General features: G+C 41.4%; 1 protein-coding gene across 6 annotated transcripts in view; it reads right to left on the reverse strand.

The window, feature by feature from the left end:
- Positions 1–26848, reverse strand: part of MICAL2 (microtubule associated monooxygenase, calponin and LIM domain containing 2) — a 116435-nt gene that overhangs the window by 59347 nt on the left and 30240 nt on the right. For all 6 annotated transcript variants that reach the window (XR_012056175.1, XM_072929485.1, XM_072929484.1 and 3 more), the window contains exons 3-16: positions 16505–16712; positions 15765–15881; positions 14662–14763; positions 12702–12857; positions 11685–11785; positions 9848–10105; positions 8891–9006; positions 7701–7827; positions 7422–7512; positions 7181–7328; positions 4919–5118; positions 4023–4135; positions 889–960; positions 177–326 (exon numbers count right to left, since the gene is read on the reverse strand). Coding sequence is in view for 5 of the 6 variants with exons in the window: in XM_072929485.1 (XP_072785586.1) it covers positions 177–326; positions 889–960; positions 4023–4135; positions 4919–5118; positions 7181–7328; positions 7422–7512; positions 7701–7827; positions 8891–9006; positions 9848–10105; positions 11685–11785; positions 12702–12857; positions 14662–14763; positions 15765–15881; positions 16505–16712 (1959 nt within the window). In the remaining variant the exon portion in view is untranslated. The remainder of the gene's footprint in view (positions 1–176; positions 327–888; positions 961–4022; positions 4136–4918; positions 5119–7180; positions 7329–7421; positions 7513–7700; positions 7828–8890; positions 9007–9847; positions 10106–11684; positions 11786–12701; positions 12858–14661; positions 14764–15764; positions 15882–16504; positions 16713–26848) is intronic.

Below are 26848 nucleotides of genomic sequence, written 5' to 3' on the forward strand. Positions count from 1 at the left end.
GTATTTGTTTACCAAGTATTGAGAGAAATACTTTTAATTTGCATGTAGGATTAAAACAGACAATCCACTTCAAACAGCTAACAGACTCCTGTCTTCCTGGGAAATTTGCATCACCTTCACAAGGAAAGGCTACAGTTCAATTTCAGAGATGGTTTTCATGTTCATCTATGACCCACCTGTCTCCGCAGAATTGTATTTGAAGCATTCTCTTCAAACTTTGCCAGCAGCTGAGTTGCCATTGATTTGACTTTGTTCTGGTTCATTCCTTCTCTGCCATCACTCTGTTCTTTCCCATTGTTTGTCCCCTGGCTTGGAAAGCCTGAAGTCTGCAAAGGAACAACAAACTGTGTTTTTCTTATGTTTCCTACAACACTCATGAAGGGAGAGGAGGAGAGAGGTAACATCTTTTTCAGCAAGGGGTGAAATGAAATATAATCTGCAGTATACTAAAATGACACGTTTAGCATGCAAAAGTTGCCAAAAAAATGTTTTCTTGGGTCCCAGAGTACAGTAAAAGGGAGCATTCATCAGTGCTGCTATTCATAAAGCAGAGTCACAAAGGTGACTAATTACAGAAGTGCTGGAAACCAAGCTGCAATGCAAACTCTTCAAATAAAAAGTTGTCTAAATAGACAATTAGGAAAAGGGAAAAAATCCCAATACCTTAAATGTTCCTGTGTCAGAACAAAAACTAGTGCAATTTAGTTAATGCTGTACTCCCTAACAAATGATTAAAATTAATTTAGCACTTCTGTGCACGCCACAGTAAATTCAAGGCTTCAAGTAAGAGGTTTTTTTCCCTGCCACGCTCCAAAGGCCAAACCTTGGTCCCCCAGCTCTGGTGCCCATCAAGGAGCTGGACAGGAATGGGCACAACTCAACACCAACCTGCTCAAAGACACCAAAGAGTCCTTTCCGACGCCTTTTGTTAGTCTCATTTTCTTCTGTTTTCCCTTCAACCTAAAAGGGCAAAGCCAAAACAAGTTCCATGGGTTACTGCAGCAATTCCCAAGTTTAGCAGAGCAGCTCCTCCCAGGAGAAGTTCCATCCCCAGGCAGGTGAGGTGTGGGCTGTGCTCAGCCAGGCACACACAGGTCTCGCTGCCCCACCAGACCCCCCAGCTCAGCAGGACTGCTCCTCATGCAGGTATCAGGGCAGTAAAAGCTGTCACACAGCCCCTGACTGGGAGCTCTCACTGGACTCCAAGGCATGAGAACACATGCTTGTATGCTGTCCTAAACAGGCCCTACAACTTGGTGCTTATCTGTCCCTCTTTCAGTACTGAGGAGTTTATACTTCATAAAACACTATCATATCCTTGAAGAAAACGGTTTTATAGCATGAATTATTCTGTCAATTTTCAGCTAGACTGCACTGTTTTCCAGAGAAGTAACAAAATCCAGAAACCCCTCACTCTTTCACTGTAACCCCCAAATCACTCTTAACCCATCTGTCTGCATACAGATCATGAATTCATAGTGCAGTCACACTTCCTTTTTTGAGCAATTACTGGCTGCCTTAAAGGCCTGTCTCCCTCATAAGGTTCACCTCCCTGACTGTGGGTGAACATTACAACACTCAAGCAACCAAATTGCTTCTTTTGTGCTCGAGCCACATACATATTTCATTATTTTACTCAGCTAGAGATTACACAAATCAATAATACTTCATAGTCTGCACAAACTTGAAAAGTAGTCAATGCTGGCAAATTTTTACCACTTCTTACAACATTCAGTCATGAAGATTTGATACAGCGATAATTTATTAACAATAAACTATATTCTACTTATTGGATTTGCCCATGCTGTAACTTAATGCCTGCTCAGTCAGGCATTGACTGAGTTTGGGGTTAAAAAAGCCCAAAAAGGAATAAAGATCAAAGAATGCAGGCTTCCTTTTTACATATAGACTGTTTGCAATAAATCATTATGCAATGAAGACGAGTAATCCCAAACAACTTGTGGGCAATCACCAAAGGAATCAGATGACAATATCTCAATTACTTTGCTTTGCTACGTTGTCCTTCAAGCAGCAGCTCAGTATAACTCAGCTATGCACTACCTAAACTCATCAGTCTATGCAGAAAGGGTGAACACAGATCAGCACAATGTATTCTGCATAATAGCCTGGGCCACATAAAAGCAGGTTTTGCTTGAGTGAATGGAGCAAAGCAAGATGCTACCTTTCAGAAATCACAATGAAAGGACTCTCATTAACACGCTGACAAAGAAGTGAAAGACAAAGCAATTTAATTGCCAAGCAAGGCTCCAAAAGGGCTGCGCCCTGCATTGTGTAAACACCTCCATTCATTTATTAGTCTGGAGCACAGGAAATCTCAGTTCCTCTGCAGCCAGGCTGACACTCCGGGGAGGATGGAAAACATGATGCAGCTCAGCACAGGCTGCCAGAACAGCCACAGCCACCCCAGCTCCAGGCCCCGCTTCCTGGTCTCTCACAGCCTGTGCCCAGATAAGGATCCCTCCTCCAGCCCAATCCAAGGACAAACTACATGCCATGGAAGTTCAGTTAGCAACACTCTCTGCTCTCCTAAAGCCTGGACAGAACATTTGATATATATATATATATATATATATATATATATATATATATACACCTGGATAATGCTCAGCACCACTTTTTTTCCAGGAAAAAGAACCCTAAAAAAACTGAAGCTACAGCCAAACTCAAGCAATTGCTTTCCAAGGAGCTTAATTTTCCAGCTAGTTTAAGCTGGTTATGGTACTTCCAAGTCTGTCCTAATCCAAGGACCCTAACTCACCTTGCTTGGTTTCACAGCCCATTCATGACAGAGCTGCAAAACCTCACACAAAATGCCTTGTTTCCCAAGCTGATTTGGGAAGTAATACTTCCACTTCTCATTTCCAACGAGCCCCGTAGTGGGAAACCAGAGGGGCCCTTCAAGCAAATCCCCTCGTGCTTCCATGCACTGCCAAGAACTCCAGCTCCTGCTATGGCAGCAGGCTTATTTCATGACAGGAGGTTAATCAGAGGCTCTATGGCTCAGTAATGGAAAGCTCTCCCCACTGCTAAAAGTCTGTTTACTTCTGCAAACAACTCATTGAAAAACAACACTGCGGTAATGATAAAGATTTTCCTTTTAAAGATGTCACCCACAAGAAAAAGCAAAGTTTATTCTATCTGTTTGGCTTCTCACTGCTTGGCTATCTGGGAACCATGTCACTTAGTTTTGTGTGCATGTGGGTGGCAGGAAAAAATTATTTCCTAACAAGAATATTTGAAGTTACTGGACAATTGACTGTCCACAGGTTTTGAAAACGTGTTTGCGGACAGAAGATATTCAAGACAAACTCAGCATAGGAAATATCTGGAAATTCTGGAGTAATCCTTCAGGTGAAAAAAATGGAAACCATATTTCTACAAGACAAGAGAGCGACAAATTTAAATAGCATTATATTAAAATACTGACAAATTCAGTAGATGTGTACATCTGTTAACTCAGGCCTCTGTAAAGCTTCAAGGCTCTGAAGTCCTTAATCACAACATGTATGGGCATGGATTTTCTTATAATACAGGGACATAACAGGGCCTGTCAGTAAGTCTTCATTAACAAGTAACCAAGAGAGAAAAGTACATGGGCATGACTAAGAGATTGTTATCCCAAAGCTGCTGATCAACCTGCCCACCAGTTTGTCACCATTGCAGCTTTCTTCTGTAGAGCTGGAAAGCTTCTCTTCAGAGCCCTGACAGCATCCACAAACTGCAAATCACTGCTTTGTTCAAAAAGCAGTACTCCCTCCTAATTAATAAACAGCCTAGCATAGCACTGATTATTTGAACTGATATATAATAAAATGGCTGTATATTTAACTCCAGGAATACAGAGCTACAGTACTCTTCTTCTTACAGGTAGAAATATCTCAGAAAATTATAGTAGTGTATATATAAACCCCTTATTTCTAAGCCTCTATTTATATAAAAGTTTATTTTCATCTTTTCAGGAAAAAAAAAAGTCATAAGGCAAGTCTTGCTTCACAACTCACCTTTGGTACTCGTTTTCTTGGTAAGGTTAAATTGATATAATTATTAAAGATGAAATTCGAGGATTTTGGTGAACCAAGATCATTATTTTCTCCATTTTGCTTCTCTGCAGCATCTGTTGAAAAAACAGCTGCTTAGGATATTTACTTAGATTAGTTTTTAAATTATTCTAACTAAGCCAAAGCTTTCCAGTTGAGTGCTAGCAGCAATTATATATGAAACACAGGCAAATAAAAGTAAATACGTGGAATCTAGGGTGGTTTAAAACAAAAAGAAGGAGAAAAACACAAGCATGAATGTGCTGTGTGCAGTCATCCCTCCTGGGGAATCACACCAACAACTTGATACATGCCCTTCATGATGTCAAGCAGCAGTTATCCAGCTGCTCCTGCTCCCTGAAACCACCAAGGACCCACAAAACCGCGGTATTCAATCAAGTTTTCCCCCTTTCCTGTGTTAAGCCTGAAGTAACTTTAACAGGCTGTTACAGTGCGCTCGGGCTATGCTTTTCCCCATTTCCAGGGATCCCTGCGACTCTGATCAGATAAGCCTGGTCCCCTCCTTCCTGCCCAGAGAGCCAGAAGAGCCCTCCCTGTCCAGAGCCCAGATAAGCCCCTGACCCTTCCTGTTCGCTCTCTTTTCCCCCCGCATCTCATGGAATAAAGAAGCTGGACAACCACATCGGGGTGAGAGCCTCTTTTGAATCTTTGCCCATCTCCTGATGTTCCTCCCCTCAAGGCCTCGTATCTCTGGGCTAGCCTGATAATTTGGGGCTGAGAGAGGTGGAAGCATCAACAGGCCAGAATGGCTCTGCTGGGAAAAGACTCTTGGCTCAAGAGTCAGCAGCCTGGATGAAGCCCTTGCCCACTTGCCAGAGCTCAGGAGTGCTGTGCCTCACCTACTGCACGCAGCGGGGTGCCCCGGAACAGCTCGTAGAACTTGGACAGGTAGAGCACCATGCTGAGCTTGTCAGGCTCCCCGACCGAGCCCAGCTCCTTGCCCGTGGTCACCGGGGGGATGCCGAACTCCTGCTCGGCCACGTCGAACGCCAGCTGGTTGTTCCTCACCACGTCCTCTTCCTTCAGGGCGTCGAAGTCACTGCGGGGACAGCACAGCGGCATCGCTCATTCCCCGCTCCCTTTGGGGTGCCCACGGCAGAGCAGCACCAGGAATGTGGGCACAGGCACCTCACTGGGTAAAGCTACGGACCACACAGTGCCAAAGGTAACAGCCTCACACAAATCCCCTTATTGAACATACTGACTTGGCCAGAAATGTAATTTAAAAGCTTTGCTTTGCCACTGAAATAGACCTTGATGTAGTCCCACAAAAAATATCCTTATTTATTGGAGAGATGCGATTCTTCCTCAGAAGTGCGAAGAAACCTCTTCCTTCTCCAAATATAGCTGAACTACTACAAACTTCATCCATTAGCAACAGATTACTTAGTTTCAATTAGTTTTATAAATCATCAAAGCCAGGAGGAATAAATTTAGGGCAGTATTGTATGGAAGTAGCATATTATATGTGTGTGCACACGCATGCACAGGCACTCCTTTTCCCTTTTTAAGGTGCTACACCCACAGTTTGAGCAGGGACCTCCTGCCCAGGTCATAACTGAATTTAGCAGTGCACTAAAATACATCTCACATCTGGAACTCTGTTATCCACTCTAATCCATTTTCTATGGGACCTATTCTAAGCCTCTGATCTTTTGAACAGCTTCCAAAATTCATGATTAAAATAAACATCTGAATAAATTACAAAGCTCCAGGCAGGGTAGTTTCTTTTTCCTCACAGCAAAATGTGAGTTTTTGGATCCCCAAAGAATTTCTCCTCTTGTCTCACCCACCCACTGCCCATTTCTGGAGCTGGGGGCCGTCACTGGCAGCCACCTCTCTTGCCTGCCTAGCTTTCATCCAGCCAAGTCCTTCTGCAGGCTCATTGAATACAAAAAGCCAACAAGATCCAACATAACATTAATTGAACAGCATGAGGTCTGTTAACTCTGGAAGATAAATTTATCAGCTTTGTAGAGAGCAGTGTAGAGAACATGTTTTCCACAGGCAGCAAATATTACTTTGATTTCTGTACCCTCTCCCCCAAAAACATCCATAATTTTAATTGTTTCAAATGAACCCAAGGCAAAAAAATTCCTTAAATTTCAAAAACAAGTTTCTTAAAATCTCAGATCTTCCTCTGGCACAAACTGTACAAGCACCCTAGGTACCACTCCTATTTTTTTCCCAATTTATCACACCTCATAAAACAGTTCAATCCTTCCTTTCATTTATCCACAATAAAGGGAGGTTGACAGTAATTCATGTGTGACTCCTAAGGCTCTGTAGGAAGACAAGAGAATGCATCCACTGCATTTTGGAGACTGGTGAGAAGAGAGAGTCACCCCACAGACTGCACCCGGCAGCGCCAGCAATTGCCATTTCCTGACACCTGTTACACACTGACCTTCTTGTATCTAACTATGGGGCATTGCAAAATATTCAGATGCATGGGGTTGGTTCATACAGCACTAGGACCCCAGAAACTGTGCCAAAAGGGGAATGCTGGTTTACACTCAACCCCTAGGGCAGGTAATTTTCAAGGCCCAGCCCTTGCTTTGCCCACGTGAAAGGACTCTGTGCTCTCCTGGACAGAGTCTTGCAAAACCTCCATCTCCACGGTCCAGCATTTCCCTTTTTGACTGTCACATCAACCAGTACAACACACGGAGGATGGCTCATTCAGGCTCACCCCACATTTCTGTAACTCAGGACTGTACTTCATGGCTGTGGTTTCAAACAGACACTAAAACCTGTCTCCAGGGATCCAGGAACACAGCTCTACACATTCCCCCAGAACTGCAAATTTTGTTTTAAATAGACACATGACTCCCACAAACATGATAAATCATAGGGTTCAAAACCCTCCTAGCTCTTTGAAAGCACATATATTTCATTTTAAACAGCGTGCAAGGACATACAGAAGAAACAAAGCAAACCCAACCCCACCCTTCCCCCGTCCAAACCTGGCCATGGTGTGCACTTCCTTGCAGAAAGCAGCCACAGAAGGGGACTGCAGAGTGTCAGGGTTGTTCTGGTCTTTGCAAAGGGTAGTCCCTTTGCAAATGCCTCCCCTGAGGAGCTCCACAGCTGTCACTTACATGAGGTCAGGCCTGAAGCGATGGATGATGGCACACAGAGCAAGGCCACTTTTCCAGGAGGTGGTCAGGTCAGTGACATTAACGTTTCGGTATCCCTCTGTCTGCTTCTGGCACCACGTCAAAAGCTTGTTAGGCCGAATATCTGATTCTGTAGAAATGGGAAAGCAAACATTTCAGTCAGCTTTTGCATGCTCAGAAGGCCACAAATGTTAAGCTACAGCAAACAAGAGATGCCACTTACCCTGTCTTGTGAGATTCACTGATCTTCTAATGGAGCTCACTCTTTCAAGAGGACACTGCTGTAGCTCATTGGTAACATATAATTGTCTCACCTAAAAGGAAAGGCAATCACCAGCATAATGTCAGCCAAAAAAACAGTTTTGTTTCCAGGTTAACTTTATCAGCAGCTGGTTCTAAATTAAAGAGTCTCCTGAAGATTTTGTTGACACAGTCCTTGCAGCTCTATTTACCCTTGATAAAAAAAGAACTGATTTCACAAGCAAGCCTTTTAAGTACTGACCTGATGAGGTCGAACACAGCTCGAGTTCAAGTTTGGGTATCTTGTTCCCGGGTCAATGGTGTACTGGTCAAAGTTCTTATTAATATTTTCAGGGGTCGTCTGAGGCAAGAGTCGATAAATGCTCTCTCTTGCAGAGGAAAAAGATGCAAGAGTTATGTATTAAAATAAATATTTCTCTATAAGATTTTTTTTTTTTTTTTTGCAGCTGCCTAAACCTTATTTTGGTTCTGCCAGGACAAGTGTTATGGACCAAATGAATAATGCATCCATCCCGTTTCTCATCCCCACTCAACAGAAGGATGCCAGACAGAAAAAGGACAAGATGGACACTCAGAGCTTTAGCCCATATCTTCCTGAGGCAGGAAGTGAGCAAGAAAAAGTAGAGGGGAAAAAAAATGACTTTACATCATCCAGTCATCTGGTTTTGCTTTAACATCTACTCAAGAAGTAACTTACCACACAACAGCCCTAAATCCTGTCATCCTGCAATTCCTATAACCACCACAGCTTTTTTTACTATGCTGTTCAATTTTCCATTTGGGACTAGGTCGTGTTTGAGTCATCCGACAGGATTCTATCTTAAAACTTCCCAAAGTGATGTAGTTGGTAAAGCTCCTGCTTGCATTCCCACAGCCATGACTCTTCCTATTACGTATTTGCCCCAAAACAGCCTGGGCAGCTGTAGCAGAGCAGGGTGGCTGCCAGCAGAACCGAAGTTAGCAACTTCAACTTCATCAGACCATGGTGACACCAAGACTCTGCTGTACTTAGCAACAGATTTTCTTGCTCCAGTCAAAAAAAGTTTCTGGTGCAGCATTATAACAATTCTCCACATATTTATCAGCCTAAAGAGAGCACCACTACACCATAATGCAGAGTTAAAATCACAGAGACCAACTCTGAAAGCTGTTAGTGTTGAAGAATTTATTTAGGCTCCTTTCAGGATTTTTTTTCTTTTTTTCTTTTTTTTTTTAATGATAAAAAACCAGGTGTTGAGATGGCTAGATATTTGGGTTTTTTGATACAGTCTCTTGGGTTTATTTCTTTAAGGATCACACTTCAGAGACATAAATCACTGATTTAAACCCTAATAATATTTCTCCTGATAGCATTCTGAAATCTCTTGCCTTCTAGCAGTAGCTGTGGCTCTTTAAAACACTGGAAATGCTGGGGAGCAAAGCAGCACTCACCGTTCAGCCAGGATCTCCAGCGGGGGCTTCCCCTGCGCCCAGCTCCGCACCATCCACGCCGTGTCAAAGGCAGCCAAGAAACCTCGTGCACAGCCAGTACCCATCGGCCAGAATGGCTGCAAGAGGCATTTACACTTCAATTATTTGCATTTCTTAAGTTCTTACTTAAAGTAACTCAAGTTCTTACTACAAAAGTAACTTTCAATGAGAATTTGGAGTCCAGGGTTTCATACTGTCTTGGAAAAATAGCCCAGAAATAGTCAAAATGCAACACAGGCCAACACTTGCAGGTTTTAAATGTGCCTCTCCTCTAAGTCTTGTCAGGGCAAAAAGATTAAGTTTTTTACTTTTTCCTTTTTTTTAGCTTCTGTATATAAAAACAAATTTCTTAGCCCCAAAAGGTAAAGGCTGAGAAAAAAAGAAGACTCAAGAATCATTAAAGGAAAAAAAAAAATATGCCCTTTTCATCTCCTAAATTTGTTTTCAACTGTTCTTTTCAAATGCCTCAGGCTGTCAGCATGAATTTAAAAAAAAACAAAAAAAGTTGCAGCATATACTTTTCACTTCAGAAAGAAAAGAAGGGAACATACTAAGGCAAAGAGACTGCAATAATAATTTGGATCAAGTTTTTGTCTATGATGGAATTCAGTAAAATTGTGCCATGCACCCAAGCTGAGGACACGGAGCTCACAGTTTTCAGACAGAAACACAAATTGCATAAAGCAAAATGGGATCTCAGCCACAGGCTGCCAGCCAAGCATTAGCTATGACAAACCATGGCATAAAAAAGGAGAAAAGAAAAAAGGGGGGGAAAAAATCTATTCCAAAGAAGGTACCACTGTTTCAGGACATGTAAAAGAGAACATTTTATATTGGAGGCTAGATTGAATGGTTGGATTTTAAGGAAATAAAATAAAACACCTGAAAATACTACTTAGAAGGCATTCCATGATATACCTCAAGCAAACTGTCTCCAACAAGAGCCACCAGGAGCTGATGTCTGTGCCTCTCTCTCACTAGCGCAGCATTTTCTGATGCATACATGGAGGTAAAATCAAACATTGCTACATCTGGTTGGCCATAATGATTAATTGCAAAATCCAAGGAAGGCAGCTGGTAGTTGGTTGCAAAGTCAGCAGCTTCTCTGGCGTAGGACAGCAAATTGCTCTGGTTCACATTTTCCCCACAGAGCAGCAGCTCGGTATCAATGGAGTCCTGCAAGGAGAGAAGGATGTGGGATGAGCGACTCCAGCATCCTCTCTGAACTGGAACAGTCTCACAGCAGGACTGGGAGCCACAAACCTCACAGCAACGAGAAACAAGTGACACTTGTCATCTCCTCCAAACAGCCAATGCACAAACACAGGTACTGTCCCAAACAGAAACTCTCCTTGCCCATACTGAACAAGCAGCTTTGTTTGCAATAGAAGATTGCAAACTCCTTCCAGTTCTTTGGTTATGTGATGTTTCAGAATGTTATTTCCCTCACATCAAAAGATGTCACCCACATCACTGCAATGCTTTTCTGCACACGTGCACACCACACCTGAATGCACAGGAGAGCAGAAGCACTGATGCTGTAACATGGAGGGCTCAGCCTCAAGGTTTGACTTGACATCTCAGTAACAACACCACATCAACTTGTAGCAGCTTTTCTGTTCATTATTGGGCAGGGTTTTTCCTTGGACAAAGTGGTAAAGGACCCTGCCTTTACAGGTCATCCTACTTAAAGGCAGTGATTATTAATGAGGCAGGTTCTATTTCCAGCCTAATCGTGGATGAGACCTCTAATCACAGATGATACCACAGAACCCCTATTAGCCCAGTTGCACCAGACACACTGGGGTGGTTGATTTTTTTCCACTCAGAGCTGAGTAGGTCAGGAAAACAGCTTTGATGAGCCACAGATGCTGCTCCTCTGCTCCAAACTCCCCACAGATCCCCTAGGACTGCCTCCACCTACAAACACCAGCCCCACAACCTCACTCCTCCAAGGGGTTCTGCCCTTCCTCTCTCCCACCTTGGTTGGTCATGGACAGCAGCTCTGCCCTGGGAGCAGAGAATCATGGCACTGAGCTAAGTGGTCCCATCAGAAGCCAAAAGCCCTTCTCAATGTTCCCCACAAGTACTTCCTTCAGGAAATTGCACTTGGCTGTTTTGGCACTGCCTTACTTTGCAAGAAAAATTGAACTCTCTTGGGTTTCCAGAAAAGGAAATTTAAGTGGTGCCATAACACTTTCTAGAAACAAAAGAAAATAAACCCTATATTTTACAGAAGAAGGGGAAAAAAAAAAAAAACCTCAGAAAAAAAATACCTCAAAATCACAAGTATTCCTGAAAGGTCAGGCCATCGTTTTTATAGCCTCCTTCTACCATGTTTCACCCACTTTAGAGAATTTGCAATTTAGCCTAGGGTAGGTTTTTACACTTCCTTATTTGCTTGATAAAACTGAACATAGCTGTGCTAAGTTCACCCTTAAATAACTGAGGTTTTTATTTTCTGCTGTGACAATCCCACCACGTATTTCCAAGGTGAGTCAAGATCCCATTTCAGCCAGTTTCAAAACTGATTAATTTAGGTAGTATTGTTTTCAGTTCTCTATTGAAACTTTGAGCTGACTGAAGGGAAAAGCAAATTCTAAAAATGTCAGAGTAAGATCCAAGTGACCTGAGCTTGAATGAAGTGATTAAGTCTATAAACACCGTCTCTAACATGCAGCAAGGTTTATACAGATGTTCACACTTACTCTGTGCCAAGCAAATAAAAGAGGGTTTAACCAGCATTTTTACATACGTTAATAATCACTCCTTTGTCCAGAAGACTCTGCTTTTTTGCTGTCATCACAAAATAATGCGTGCTGTCTTTGTAGTAAACAATGTTCTCCAGGTCAATGCCTGAAAAGAGAGACACATTTGTCACCAAATGCAGTGCCCTGCCTATGTAATTTACTAACAGTGTGGGATTGATCCTGGTAGGTGCCTTTCCTTCATGGGATGCATCCACTCTCCCAGCTGGGATGAAGGATTAGTGGGCAAAATGCTAGGAAACAAAACAAGAGAGGTGAGTGGTCTCGCCCAACAGGAGTTCTTTTCAGCACAGTTTAAAATTATTCAGCATTCTTTCAGGGAACAGCTAGTTAACTACAGCATTAACAGTTCCTGAGGTAGAACTGGGTGCCAAGGGAGCAAAGTGGTTTTTGGGTTGCTAGGGCTCTGGCATTGTGTCTAACCAGGGGGTTTGGTTTCAATTATAATAGTAATTTTTTAAAAATCAGCTATAAATCAAGAATAGAGTTGATTCATCTTCCTTTCCATTACGATGTATTTCACAGTTCATATTTTTAATATTTATGGCAGATTCTAGGACTTCTCAGTTTATCAGCTCCACACATCAAAAAGTAAGAATAAACTCCTCCCAAAAGGGCAGAGACCTTTTCAAAGGGTTTAAGCTGTTCAGCATGTGAACAGATAGAAACAAAACAAATCATGTCTTAAGGGAAAATCTCTGGGCCCTGAAAATGCTCTTCCAAATTTGTTCAACATAGCAGACATTTTTGCAGTTGAGAAAAATTTAAACACTAAAACAAGCCATGATGTGGCAACACCCAAGCTAAAAAAAAATAACCCACTGTACCATAAATGGACACCTCCATCTGCAAGCTTCTGACATCAACAATATTTTATCACTTGGAATTTTTTTTACACAGATTATTCAAAACTGATGTTACCAGTAACACGAGGGTGGCCTGGCACACAGAGTTCCCCTGCTGCCTCTTGTATTTGGTAGTGGAAAAAATGAGGATGCACTCACCCGTTTCCTCTTTCAGGTCCTGGAAGAACTTCTGGTTGAAGATAAAAGCAACCCCACTAATTTCTTCTACCTTGGCTTCTGCAGTTGTATTTCTGTTTATAAAATTGGCAGTGATTGCTATAGCCAGCTTTCCACGAAATTCCTTCCTCCTGAAGCCTGGTGAGCAAAGACAGGAATTAAAACCACTTCAGACTGGACTTTTAGGGAGGATCAGCTCAAGACAGCTCAGTATCTTTCCTACACTTCATCAAACAACACACCATCAGTAGATTCCACCATGCCTCCAAAATACCCTTGAATGTAAAGAGTCTTTTCTCCCCATTTTCAGCTGCACAACTACAGCTGCACTGCATTCAAGATAAAGTCTCATTAAAAATGGTTGGGTGGGGAACTAAGGGAAGAAGTTAAGGAAAAACTATGACTAAAGAAAAACATGGAATTTTTTTTTTTTACATGTCTGGGAATAGAATAGGTAAATTTCAGTGGAGGGAGACATTTTTAACCTGCTAAATGGCAAGTTAGGTATTTGTTATATAGGTGGTAAACAGCTCTTGAAAAAGATGCAAGACATAAGCAGTCAAAAGCAGCAGAAAATAATGTGAAAAGTAGAAACCCCTGTAGCGGTGCTTAGGTGCACACACTACCAGCTGAGACATTTCACAGTTATTTGGTATTGAAAAATATTCAGTGGGTTAATTGTTATATTTCCAAGGTGAGACCAACCGAGAAGCTCCTCGCTCCATCTCTGCTTTCACTTTTCACTGAAAAAAAAACCCCCGGGGCCACAATCTTACAATCACACATTGAAGTTTTTCCATCTGTATGTCTCCCTCATCTGTAATTAAATTATGAAGTAGGACAGAGGATCCTTAGCGTATTCTTAGCCCACTGCAGACGACATCATATGAATATGTTATATTATAATAAGAAATAAATTGGTTATGGATTTTTGTCTCTGTGCTTCTTGATATGCTCTTGTTATTTCCCTGGGATAGATTTTATATGACAACACAGGCTTCTGTACATATCTACAGTGCACCAATCACTCCCCTAGATCCTGTATGATGATAAACATTAACCTCTTGATGGAGTCTGCAGGTGAGGTAAGAATAATTAGGTTTTGCTGGTACCTGACTATTTAAATAGTCTTTTATGGGGGACAGCCAGACAACAATATAGTACAGCATCATAAGGAATTAACTGTAAGCACATTGTAGTTGGCAGATAAAAGAATAAGCAGACAAACTATGAAGCTAATAAAAAAGGAAAAAGTGTACTTAGAGAATGGAAATGAGCATGGATATCATTAGAGTTAAAAGGGAAATATATACTTAAGTAAAAGGTTTGTTCCTGTGACACAGGAGCAGCTTAGCCAGTGCTTCTCTAAGAAACACAGCTCAGGTGGTCTGAATTCTCAGCAGTGACTCAAGTTCAGGAAACATTTACACCCTCTACACCCACACACCTTAGAGCCATTTATGATCTTTTGCTATTGTTTCTAAAGGAACTGCTTCTGAAGTTCAGTCTCATTTACAAAGAAGCAAAGCCTCTGTTGCCTTCATTAAATTCTTGACAGTCACCTTTTGGTCATGAGTTCAAACACACAGGGCAAATTCACAGCACAACAGCAAAGGCTGTGCCATTCCTGACATCTTGTCAGCTTTCTTCTAGTTAAATCATCATATAATTACTAAACCTTGAAGCAAGCCCAATGGCACCACAATGCATTCTGTAGGCAGTGCAAATAGACCGAGCTCAGGAGCAGTAATGACATTAAATGTCTTTTATTTTGAGCTACGACTTAACAACTAAACCAAAAGGTACCACATAAAATAACAGCTTTCACACAGACGTCTGTGGATTGAAAGGCAACCTGCTGCTTTGTGTTCTCCTCTGACTTTCAGCTCTTTCAAGGTACCCTAAAGATCACTGATACAGCTAAAAACACAAATTCACCCACCTTCTAACGTGTTCCTGCGGCCATCTGCACCAATGATAACATCGAATTCATACTCTGACAAAGGGTGATCCATGGGGAGAAATTCAGCCCTCCAACCCATCTCTGAAAACACAAATAATATTTATTAATTCTTCAGCATTACAACAGAGAAGTGATTTCAGAGTCTGAGCAAAGGGCAGTGAGATAAAGGGTGCATTTCTGATTCCCTAGATCACCTAATGCAGTAACTTCCTCTCAGAGCCACACCACAAGAAGATGCTCAAGCACTTGATTCTCACAGAAATACCTTACCAGGGCAGTACATACATGTGGTTACAGCAAGGAAGAGCTGGCTACTAAAAGAGGAAAAATAGCATTCTATCATCAATGCTTTTAATTGCCTTCTAAATGGAAATTAAATGGAAGCATTAAGCACAAAGCTGAATTTAGCATTTAACACAACGCTAAATTTAATATTTTTACAAAGATGATTATGTGAAAGTGTTTGTACTGTCCATGTTTTAAAATTATATATACTTTAACTACTTAAACTACTTAAACCTGTTCTACTGTCACTATGCGACCCTTTGAAGAGATACCACAGTGTTTTAATTAAAATTTTAAAATACTTTAGTGATACTACATCCTAAAAACGAATATTAAAAAAAAATTGGAAAATCAGAATTTTTTTCTATTGTTTAAAAATCTCGCATAGGAATGCTGATAAGACTGTGTGCCAGTGGGAGTTATATCAAATGTGAACGCAAAACTAGGCCCTGGGCACTTAATTAATCCTCAATATTTATATTATCAATCAAAATCTGTTTTTGCAAGAAGATCCCAAGAAGCCACACCAGACTCCCTACGAAGCCTCAAACACATGCCAGAAGGCATAGTGCAAAACTTCAGCTTCTCAGCCTGGGTTTTGCTTTAAGACTTATCAGTGCTCTGTCACACTGATACTTATCACGCCTGGAACTTCACAGAACAAGGCTGGCTGAATAAGAAGGGCAAAAAAAGTCTTTATTTCTTTAAACAGCATTCGACTGCCTTGTACAATTTCACATAACACCTGGCACAAAAAGAAGTTGCTGCGAACAGAACTGTATAATGATAAATAATACTTTGGTTTTCTTGATCTTCAGGAGGCTCCAGGACTTTCACAAATTCCAGGTTCACATGAATTTCCACTCCAAGGATAAGTGCAACTTTGAAGAGGATGAGTTGAAGCTGTCGAATACCTGTGGAGAGCAAGTGACAAAGATGTGTTTGATAAGTAAGCAACCCCAGCTGCCACAGAACTGAAATTCATTGTTAACACAAGTGTGTAGCATTTCTTTCTCCCATACTGTAATGAATGCAAACATAGCAACCACCACAGGATGTTGTTCTCTTCCACCTCCTTTTCCTCTTGCAGCACAATCTTGTTGGCAAAACTAATTTTGGTTGAGTTTCTTAGAATGCTTTTGTAGAGGTTTGCCTCTTGATGACATTTAAAAGATCTGCTAACCAGCATGTTTTAGAATATAAAATTTTACAGCACATTTCCCTGTAAAATAGTTCACTCTATTATTTATGTCTACTTCAACATACTGGAATAAATATCAATATTCTTCATACATCATAATCAAAACCTGTTGTTTAACCATACCACACTAACAAAAAAATCTGCTCCATAATTCTGTAACTTGTTCTATTTCCACCTTGCTTAAATGAGACCTTTTTTTTTTCCTCTCTGTGTGCACACATGCACTGGCACATGGTTAAGGCAGATGAAATTTCTGCCAAAGCAAGTATGTCTCCACCAATCTTCTGATCCTGGTAACCTCTTATCTGAACAGTGCCCATGCCTTCAGATACTTACTGATGTGATCGATAGATCCTGCACAGAACTTTCCATAAAATTTCTTTGCTCCCAGTCCCCGAAGGTCGTGGATGGTAAAGGGCCAGAGATGCAGCACGTTGTTCCTTGAGAAAGTGTCTCGCTTCTCCACGACGACAACCTTGGCTCCCAGGAAGGCAAGTTCAATGGCAGTCCTCAGGCCACAGGGGCCACCCCCAATAATTAAACACTGGCAGAGAAAAGGAGGAGTGTCACACAGGGTTTTGTATTACTTACACACAGTTTCCAACTTACTCTAGTGGTATATGACTTGAAATACAACTGCACTTGCACTACTGAGAGCACAAACAAGTAATTTACTTCAATCAACAAAAAGGAATTTTTTTGCATGTGGTGTTCAGCCTATTTAAAAAAGAGGATAAACTGTGCTTAATGCAGACACAAAAGCATCTGATGAAGAGAAGTAAGAGAAAAAAAACAGCAAAAAACCAAACATTTTTGAGCATCTGCTTGCACATTTCTAATCCGCATTTAGTGTTTCTCAAGTGCTTGCAGCTGTTTCTCAACAGCATTACAGTTGTGTAAAAGGGAGGGGAAAGGAAATAAGTGGTCTTATTGTAGGCTTTTTTTATTTTAAAGAGGAAATGGGTGTACATTTACTAGATTTGTTGAACAAACCTACAATAAGCCAGTAGCTTTACTCTATTAGCTACTCTCTTTCAAGCGAGGGTGGATGTAACAGCCTGGTTCACCTACTGATGTAAAGCAGGACATGCCAAAGGAAACTCAGCAGACTTGCCCTCCTCTGCCAGGGCCAGGGAACTCATCCTGTCCTATTCCATTTCACCCAGTGCTAAACATCCCCACTTTCAGGACAATCACACTTCAGAAGCTTAAAACTAAGTTTGGGCACCCTTGGAAGAATCTCTTCCAAAACAATTACAGAGGATTCCTGCCCAAATTTTAGTTGACGGCTGTAATTTTTCACTGTCCAACAGGCAAAGGATTTCCAGAAAGTAAACTAATTAAACCCTAAGCATATCTAGTGCTTACATTTCCTTGAGTGATTACTAAAAACTGATTTGAAACAGTCTTACAGCTGGACAATGCTGTTGTTCCATACCTCCTAGGAGCCCCCTCCACTCCTCCAAACCCCCCAGATTTCATAAAATCCATGCCATGAGTTCCAGCTCTGCTGTGGCTGGAGCAGGGAGAGCTAAGGTGGGTCTGGGAGGGTGGGAGAGCTCCAGCACAGCCAAGCTGGGCTGTATTGTAAATGCAGATGAACCCAATGGGAAGAAATGCTGATGTCTGACTCAATTCAGAAGGCTGAATTATTTCTTTATTATAATTATGCTAAAATACATTAATATGCTATATAAAAGGAGGATACTAAAACTACATACTAATTCCTCTGACTCTATCTCCAACTCTAACACAACTCGTGACCCTCTCTGAGAGCCCAGCCCCAGGTGGGTTGGATTGGCCATCAGGCTCAAACAATCCTCACCAGAATCCAATCAAGCAATCACCCCAGGTAAACAATTCTCCAAACACATTCTACATAGGAAAAACGAGGAGCAGAAATAGAAATTTTTTTCTCTTTCATTTCTCTCTGTGCACATCTACGAAAAATCTTGAGAGGGAGAGAAATGTGCTTGCCACAGGGCTGTGCTGCACATCCAAGACCATTGTGTCAGAGGCCAGACACGCTCCTGTGAGTCCCACACACAGAGCCAGACACTGACTGCAGTTTCAAAGCAAGCATGGGCTCTATCTGCAGGCTCGCTGGATTCCAGTCTGGTTCCCATTACATTGCAATTTCAGAAAGTAAAGTCATTTATTTATTTTGGTTTGGTCATCATTTGTTTTCAGATCTAACAACTTGAGCAAAAAGTATCCAGTGCTGGCTTTTGTCCAACCCAATTCATAGAAGGGCAAAAATGGCTTTTTTCAATTTAATAAATAATTCTAATAATTTCCCATTGAAAGAAAAATTCCTGCCAGGTGCTTTGGCTTCGCTTTAGGCAAGTGTTTTGTTAACCAGAGATATTAAAGTTAGGCTGTTGCCTTAGCCACTTGGCTTTGTTCCTCTTAAAAGAACAGATTTAATTCACAGTTTCAGAAGAACACTCCTCACTGAATGATGAATATTAAAAAAAAAAAAAAATCAACAGATGTAACAATATAAAGGAAGAAAATAGAAGGCACATGTAGCCCAGCTGAAGAGGATCACTGGTGGATCTGGGTCAGACTTTTTGCACATGCTTCTTGTGATTAACATGGGAACTCTGAGCTCAGACAAGTGAGTGACTCAATTGAGCCTTCACAGCTTCCAGTCATGTTGAGCAGGCAGTTAGAAACATTTTACAAATAAAGCCTGTACATGGTCTGATAAGGTGAGGCTGTTTTTTTCATTTACAAGCTGCATTATACATAAATAAATGCAACTTTAAATAAAATAAAAAAATAAAAAGAAACAGCAGTCTTTGGAGATTTAGTCACAGCAGATCCTGCCAAGTAACAAAACCCACACAGAAAACCCTTCGTTCCTCCTGGTGCTTTGCAACACACTATGTTAGCATTTTAAGGAGGATTCTGCCCTCTCCTCTCCTCCTATCACATTGACAAAGTATCTTCATAAATACACCATGAAAAATGGCTGTGTGTTTGCCGCCACCCATGGTTACCTCCAGAAACACATTTGTCTCTATCACAGAGCTATTTGTTCTATGATTTATTGAGGACGCTTCCTGCTGATGTAGAACTTACTCTTGGCATTTCTTCATCTAATTTTGAAACTTCTGGGGTCAAAACCAGCACAAAATCCTTGCAAAAGTAATTCTTCCTACGTTTGTGTTCCTATCTTTATTAAATAAGGGAAGGGCCCATGCCACTCCCCGGTGGCCTGCTTGCCAACAGAGTCCCAGAAGAAACCTCCTGGCAGCCAGACTAGAACAAACTTTGAATGGCATCCTATTTTCTCCTCCTGTTATCCCAGTCTCCTGGCTCATCAGGGACTGCTTTTGAAACTAATTTCTTGCAGTTTAACACAGATCATGACAGCTGGCATCACAGAAGGGAGTCTCAAACAATCAATCCTGAATGAACAAATGCCAACGGCTTCTTGACATCCCCATCACCATTCACACATCAACTGCCTTTCGACAGTGCCAGATCATCCCCTACAAAGCTAAAGGGCAACTTGACTTTTCAAAGCATCTCCTACAAATTATTCCAAGTAACCGTTGCTGAAAAGCACAAAGAGCTTTTGCATATTTCTTGCTCAAGCTGGAAACGAAGGGAGAAAGTCTTGTTTAGTTTTACAGAGCAGCTTATGAAAGAATAAGACCATGACCAGACTTCTATGACCTGCCTGAAGAATCAGTATCATGTTGGATGCTACATCTTGTTTTACTACTGAGAGTATACCATGTTAGTGCAAGATAATAATTCCAAGAGAAGACATTTTTCCTGGTGAAAACCTCCTAGTACAAATGGCTGATCTTCTGCCTGCAGATGTATGAGAATATTTTCTGTCAAAAGAGAAGCTTCATTGAATTTAACAAGGAAAAAAATTACAGAAAGAATACAAGTTACAAAATTCCCATTGAAATAGACTAATGCAAGTTTCCAGGCCAGTAATAGTTACCTAGTGACTAACTTAGGACTATTTCAGTTTAAATTCATACTTAATAAGTAAAGCACGGATATTTTTGCACTTCACAACAAAACATTAATAAGTCCATGCATATTTTATAGAAGTTTTTTATTCACATTGCTGAGGAAATTTTCTATTTCTATTATACTGTTAAAAAGTATTGAGTAAATAGTCTACTTCTATGATACTGTTTAAAAGTATTGTCCTCTTCCCTAAAAGATTATTGTTTCTGTATAAATCTTGTCCCACACTACAACCCAGCACAGTACACAATACATTACTTATCTTCAGATGGAAATAGAACAGAACTTCACTAATTTCTTCCTTGTACAATTTAACTGTATCAGAAATTTTCATTTATATTTACTAATATAAATACACACAGCATTTGGTAAGTCTTATAAGCTTGATTTCACTCAAGGGTCAGTCTGACTGTAAGAGATGCTACTTTCTCTGAGTATGTTTAGGAATGGCAGTGCCTTGAAAATCTCCAGGAAATATTCCCAGTGCCAAGCTAAATGGCAGCACAAGTCACCTCTATAATAGCAGAACAGTTTCTGTGCCAGGCACAGGATTCTGATATGATCACCTGCATATAATGTACAAATATATGACTCAAAGTAGGAGGGGAGGAAAGGGAGAGGAATACAATCTAGAGGCCTCTTGCAATCCCTCCTTCCCCCCACTACTAAATCAGCAGCCTGTGAATCCAGGCACCTGCATCCCATTCTGGAAAAATCATATGTGGTTTAACAGCTGAACACCACCACTGTGTTTATTGAAAAACAAAACTCAAACAAACAAAAAGCAAACCAAAAATACACAAACCAACAAACAAAAAATCCCCACAACACCAACAAAAACTACAAAAAAAAACCTACCTCAAAATAACACTCCACAACAATCTAGTCACAAAAATCTCATCTGCTATAACTGAAAGGCTGAATTGATCTTGAAAAAGGTAAAAAAACATTAGCTCTCAGCATTTACACACTCAAGGAATCTACCAGTTGGTAGTAGCATGGGGGTGAGGGATGTAACAAACAGCATTTCTTGGCATAGCTAAGAGCAGACAAATCCTGTTGCAGCCCACTGCATTATCCCACTGTTGTCATTCCACTCTAAACCCCTCACTCCTCTCCTGCCCTAGGTACCCAAATATTAAATTAATCTTGGAAAATAAAGGGGTGTTAAATGATTATCTGCTCCGTGTCCTTGGGATGAAGACAGAAGCTTCAGTCATTCCAGGAATTCAAGATTTCCTCATTTCTGCCTTTCAGTTGTTTTGGAGGTGAAAAATAAGAGATTATTTTTAGCCTCCAGCTCAACAACAGTAGGACAGACAGAGGCACACCCATTGTTGTCCTGTGGCATGTCAAGCCAGAAGCATCACTGCAACTCTTCAGTGGAAATGCACACACACACACTGGTGAAAAAACAGCAAAACCCATCTGCCCAGGTTACTGAGCTGCCTTTAGCTAAACCATCAATTGGAAGTTGATAGACAGGCGTGGATCATGGTCCCAGAAAGGAGTAGAATGGGGTAGCTTTCCCCCCAAACCTCAAAGCCTCCTAATCCTCACAGCCACAGGTGTCCTCAGCAGCTGTGGGCCTCCCCAGCCAGTGACAGAAGGTTCTGCCTGTAGGACACAGAGGGACAGGGCTTTGCTTTTCCATGGCAAACATTCATTTCCATAGCCAGCAGATCTGAGACTATGACAGAACACAACTTTCACACCAGCCCAGGCCTTTGTGCAACACCCAGAGTGCCAGGGGTGCACCAAGGATTAATTTGGCTGATTCCAGATGGTCACATCCTACATGGATTTGGACAAGTGTTTATTGGTGAAAAGGCTTAATGTACTGCAACACAAGAAACAACACATTTTCTGGAACAGCAGCAACCATTCCCCTGGAAAGGCTCCAAAGAAAAATAGCTGCATAAGCAGCTAAGGCAGACAGCCACCAGGAGCTTTCTCCACCACTTTGCTTTCCAGTCCATCCCCCTTACTAGATATGAAAATGCTTCTGGCAAAAATAGGACTGCTCAGCGGGATGTTCCTGACTTACTGACTTACAGTTCATCTCCCATTTGCAGCCCCGGATTTTATCACATAAATCCACTGACAGCCACCGGATACAACACTGCAGCCAAATGCACCCCGAACCCACGGCACAATCAATTTAAAGTTTGAAACATCATCATGGAAGACACTGAAAAATTAAAATCTATATGCCACTTCAGACAGCATTAAAAGTGTCACAGGCTGAAGATTTATTTTTAATAAAAATCAATTCTTCCATCTTCTCCCCCAAGAAAGTGGGGGAGAAGGCCGAGGAACTAATTGAACTTGACCACAAAGATTATGTAATCTTTAAAAGGGTTGTTTTCCCCTCTGTTGTACTGTTTTATGAGATCCTTACAGAATTAGCAAGGTTAAAAAATGTGCCATTTGACAGAAATAATATTGACTTATATGTATGTTAATGAGAAATCCTAACTCTCCAAAGGGTCATGTGGACACTTCTTAAATACACTACTGATAGGTCAAAAAATCTACCTTAAAATATTATTAAGACTAGCTGGATCTTGCTGAACAGGCATTTTTGGAAAGTAAGCATTACAGAAATACCACTGTTGGGGAAGTTCAGAGGTACCTGGGAACAGCCAGGCTCACACCCCCCTAATTGCAACAAAACCCTGCATCAATGCATGAATTCAGTGCCTCACCATGAATCCACTTCTGCTTTAAATCCTTCCAGTATTTTACCCTTTGTACTCCACATGAGCGCCTCAGAAATGTGCAGTTTTGTCCTCTCCCAGATCAGTGATTGGCATAAATGGAGCCACAGCTTTTTCTTTTTTTTTTTTTTTCCTCCCTCTAAGACTATACCATGGATCTGAGGCCACCTAACACGGGGTGACTTTGGTCACAGCTCTTTCCCCAGCCCCGTGCCCAGCAGCTGCTGCACTCGCAGCTGGAGGCAGCACAATCCAGGGATCAGAGGATCTATCTTTACTGCCCTCCCGTTTTATTGAGTCAAAATGCCAGAAGTGAAACATTAGTACATTTATTGCATTCATCTGGCTCATCTTTACTGGGATTTTTTTGGAAGATAAGCTTCTGCACGGAAAAAAGTACGTGCCTTCATTTTTCCTGGATGTATTTGGACACACTTGTCCATCCATCCTCTCTGTCACATGGATATATGTACTAATATTAGACCTGTGTATTAAAAAAAAAGCTCTTTCCATCGTTTGAAATTAAAACAATGGTATGAACGATGCCTGTAACTCATATTCTGCTATGCCACACATTAAAGAGGGGCTGTGTGCACTCAGGGTGTTAGAAAGTCAAGAGTGCCTTCCATGATGCATCAGAGCTGTCAGGACTTTGGAGCTTTTCTGAAGAACTCTCTCAGGTGGCATTTGTTGTATTTAAATCTGGTGACTTGATCTCAGATCTTTTAGAACAATTGGCAAAAATACTCATTGAAAAAATTGCAATTGACAGTCATAATGCAGCAAAGTATGCCTGGAAACTTCATGTTGCTCTGCACTAGTTACAGTTATCCAAAAAACCTAGACATTACTAACAAAAAAAATGTTACACTCATTTCAGTAAACATATCCACTAGAAACCAGGCAAGTGCTTTAATCCAAAAATCTCCTCAAATAAAGCATAAAATAAGCCTTCCAACATCCTTAGGAATTAAGTGTGTTTGCTGTTTTCTTACCTGCCTTTCATAGTAACTAAAACACAGGGAAGAAAAAAAAGAACAAGCCCACACCCAAAACCCAGAAGAGATTGCTTTCTTTTCTTTTTTTTTTTTTTTTTGGCCAGCTGCTTAAACAATCAAAAGGAAAACAAGATAAACCTTGCAGAAAGAATGTTGCCTGACTATCCCAGCCATGAACATGGTTGGCAGCATGTAAGTACCTGGCCAGTCACACTGAGATAGTGCTCTGAGGCTACAATTAAAAACTTAGCAAAAGGAGCCCAAAACAAAACCACGGAACAAAGAATCCATCCAGAAGCAAAGAACTGATGGAGAGAGATAAAGCAATAAAGGCATCAAGAGCCTCACCCCTGAGCACAGCAGAGACCAAGCTATGAGTCTTGGGAGCTTTGTGAACAGTGATACAGAGAAAAGGGTTAATCCTCTACATGGTTTCCAGGGGCAGGGGCTTTGCTGGGCAACCAGCAGAGGACTTGTCTGTGTACCCAGAGGAAAGGATTTCTCATGCTCTACAGCATCTAAAGCATGCAGGCAGGTTGGTCAACAACCATGGCTTTATTGCAGCAAGAGCTTGGTAACACACTTTAAAAATACACCCCTGTTGCTCCAGTCTGGCCCATCTACAGACAAACCTGGAACTTTTAACCAAGAATCACTGGAGTCTAATAAACAAGCTGAGCTTCCATATGGAAATTGGCTTTTCAACTAAGTGGGGAGTTAACTTACTTTGAGGGTATTTCACAGAATATTTTAAATTACGTCATAAAATTCATTTTTCTATTAGGTGAATTGTTAACAAACACTCATTAAAGACATGGCTTTTAGAAGCCAGTCTAAATGAGTAAATGAGCTCATATAGAAATAGACATCAGGTCTGAATCAGAATCCAGATTTTTAAATTTTATTTATTTATTTTTAAATATGATAATAATTTAATCCCATCATTCCTAACTGTCCTAAGCAGTGTACATCAGCTACAGACAAGCTCAAAATGCAATACAGTACCAGAAGGCAACAGTTCTGTGCTCTTAGAGTCCTTTTTTTTCCAGCTCAGCATGCAGCCTTCAAAGTCACTGAATTTCCACTGCTAGCACCGACAGACATTTAACTAGTAAATCTAAATACAGCTCCAAAAATAGTGATAATCTGACTTTTTTCTAGTTTAACTGGTCGACTGCACAAACCAGTATACCATAGGTAGACAATGCCTTTACTTTTGCCAGTTTTTCTTACAATTTGAGATCACTAGGAGTTACCAACCAGCACTTCTTAGTAACACAGCATTCAAAAGTGCCAGCAAGCAAATGGACTTGAATTGTTCAAACAACCAATATTAAATATATTTACCTTTAGCATATTTTTTGAGAAGGCTTCTGATAGCGGGGGAAGTTAACAGCAGTCACAGAGCCTACAAACCAGGCTGCTGGCAGCACATCACACAGTGAAAGTTAAATTTCAGCATCTCTAGCTCTTATTTCCAAAACCTTTTTTGGCTGAAAACAAGGGCGGTACATAGTACCCTTATTACTAAGGGAAAGAGTCTCAAAAAGTAAATATAAAATAGTGAAAAAAATATAAAAATAAGCATTCTTCAAAAAGGGAGGCAGAGAGCTGGAGACAAACTTCAGCAGCAAATTGCACATCATGAGGTGCAAAAGTCTCTTTTACACCAACAATCCGACACAACAGAAGGGAGATAAACATACACAGAAGAGCAGTGTTTATTTACACGTATTAATGAGTCTGTTTTTGCATTCCAGGCAGGGTGAAATGCAGATGGAGGCAGCTGCCTCAACAGCACTGGCCACGCTTGTTCTGCCACTATCAGAGCTGAATCTGGGCTGACAGGCAGTGAACTTCCTAGCCCAGGTGCCTCCAGGCAGGCAGGGCATGCAGAACCACGGCTGGCCAAGCAGGGACCAGACCCACCAGCCAGGAATGGCTTCCTACCCTATCCCATTGTTTCCCACCTTGCTAAAGCACCAGTAAGAGAAAATGTGGGGAGAAAAAACCTAAGAGAAATGTCTTTGCCTTCCACCAGGCACTTGCTGATCTGCATAACTTGTAATTACTACTTTGGGTGTGTAGTCCTTGGCAGGAAGCTCACTGCCATCTCCTGCAACGTTTTCTAATCCGAGTCGCAATTTACCCCGGAGCAGTTATTTTATCTGAATTGTAAATCCTGCAGGAATGGCAGGCAGAGGGCAGGCAGGACAGGACTGGGAGGAAGGAACACTTGCTGTTGCACAGGTCCTTTCAGAGCTGCTCTCATAAACCTTCCAAAGGGGCAGGAGAAGGAAACAACACAAGGCTAACTCCCAGCGTGGCAGAACCACATGGTTTCTGCTCAGACAGTATCTCAGCCAGATGAACAAACCCAGAGAGTGGTGCAAGACAAGTCAGGCGGTGTCTCTTGGCTGCTTTGTCAATTAGAAACAGCGCGCCCCTGGAAAAACACGAGCTGCTCTTCAGGAGCAGGAAACGTCCAGGGTAAAACGCAAACTTTGAGAAGCTAATCAGAACTTGATCTATCAGCATCAGCAAGACCACAAGACACAGAAGGTGAAATGCCACAGCAGTTCTGGTTGTGCTCCAAGCAACCCCATGGTGCTCCCCACCATGGGAAGGCCCAACTTCCCTAGCACAGATTGGGTGAAGGTATTGAAGCCTCTTCTGCAGAGCTCTGACCATTCCTGCTGCTCTGCTCTGGACTTGCTCCAGTTTATCTGCCAGAATATTTTAGCTGGGGTTTCATCTGCACCAAGGAGGTGGCTGGATGTGTGGGTCCTCACAAGCACCAGATTATTTTCTGCAGCATATTCCAATTTTTTTCTGAGTATTACACTCCTCTGCTGGAAGGTTCATAATCTCTTTGTAGCTTCTAGCAACTTTACCCTGTTGATCTCAGGTTAAGACACAAATATCCTAGAGACACGAGATGGCAAACAGTTGGCAGAAAGCTA

Source organism: Taeniopygia guttata, chromosome 5 (genome assembly GCF_048771995.1).
Source record: "Taeniopygia guttata chromosome 5, bTaeGut7.mat, whole genome shotgun sequence".
NCBI classification, from domain to species: Eukaryota; Metazoa; Chordata; class Aves; order Passeriformes; family Estrildidae; genus Taeniopygia; species Taeniopygia guttata.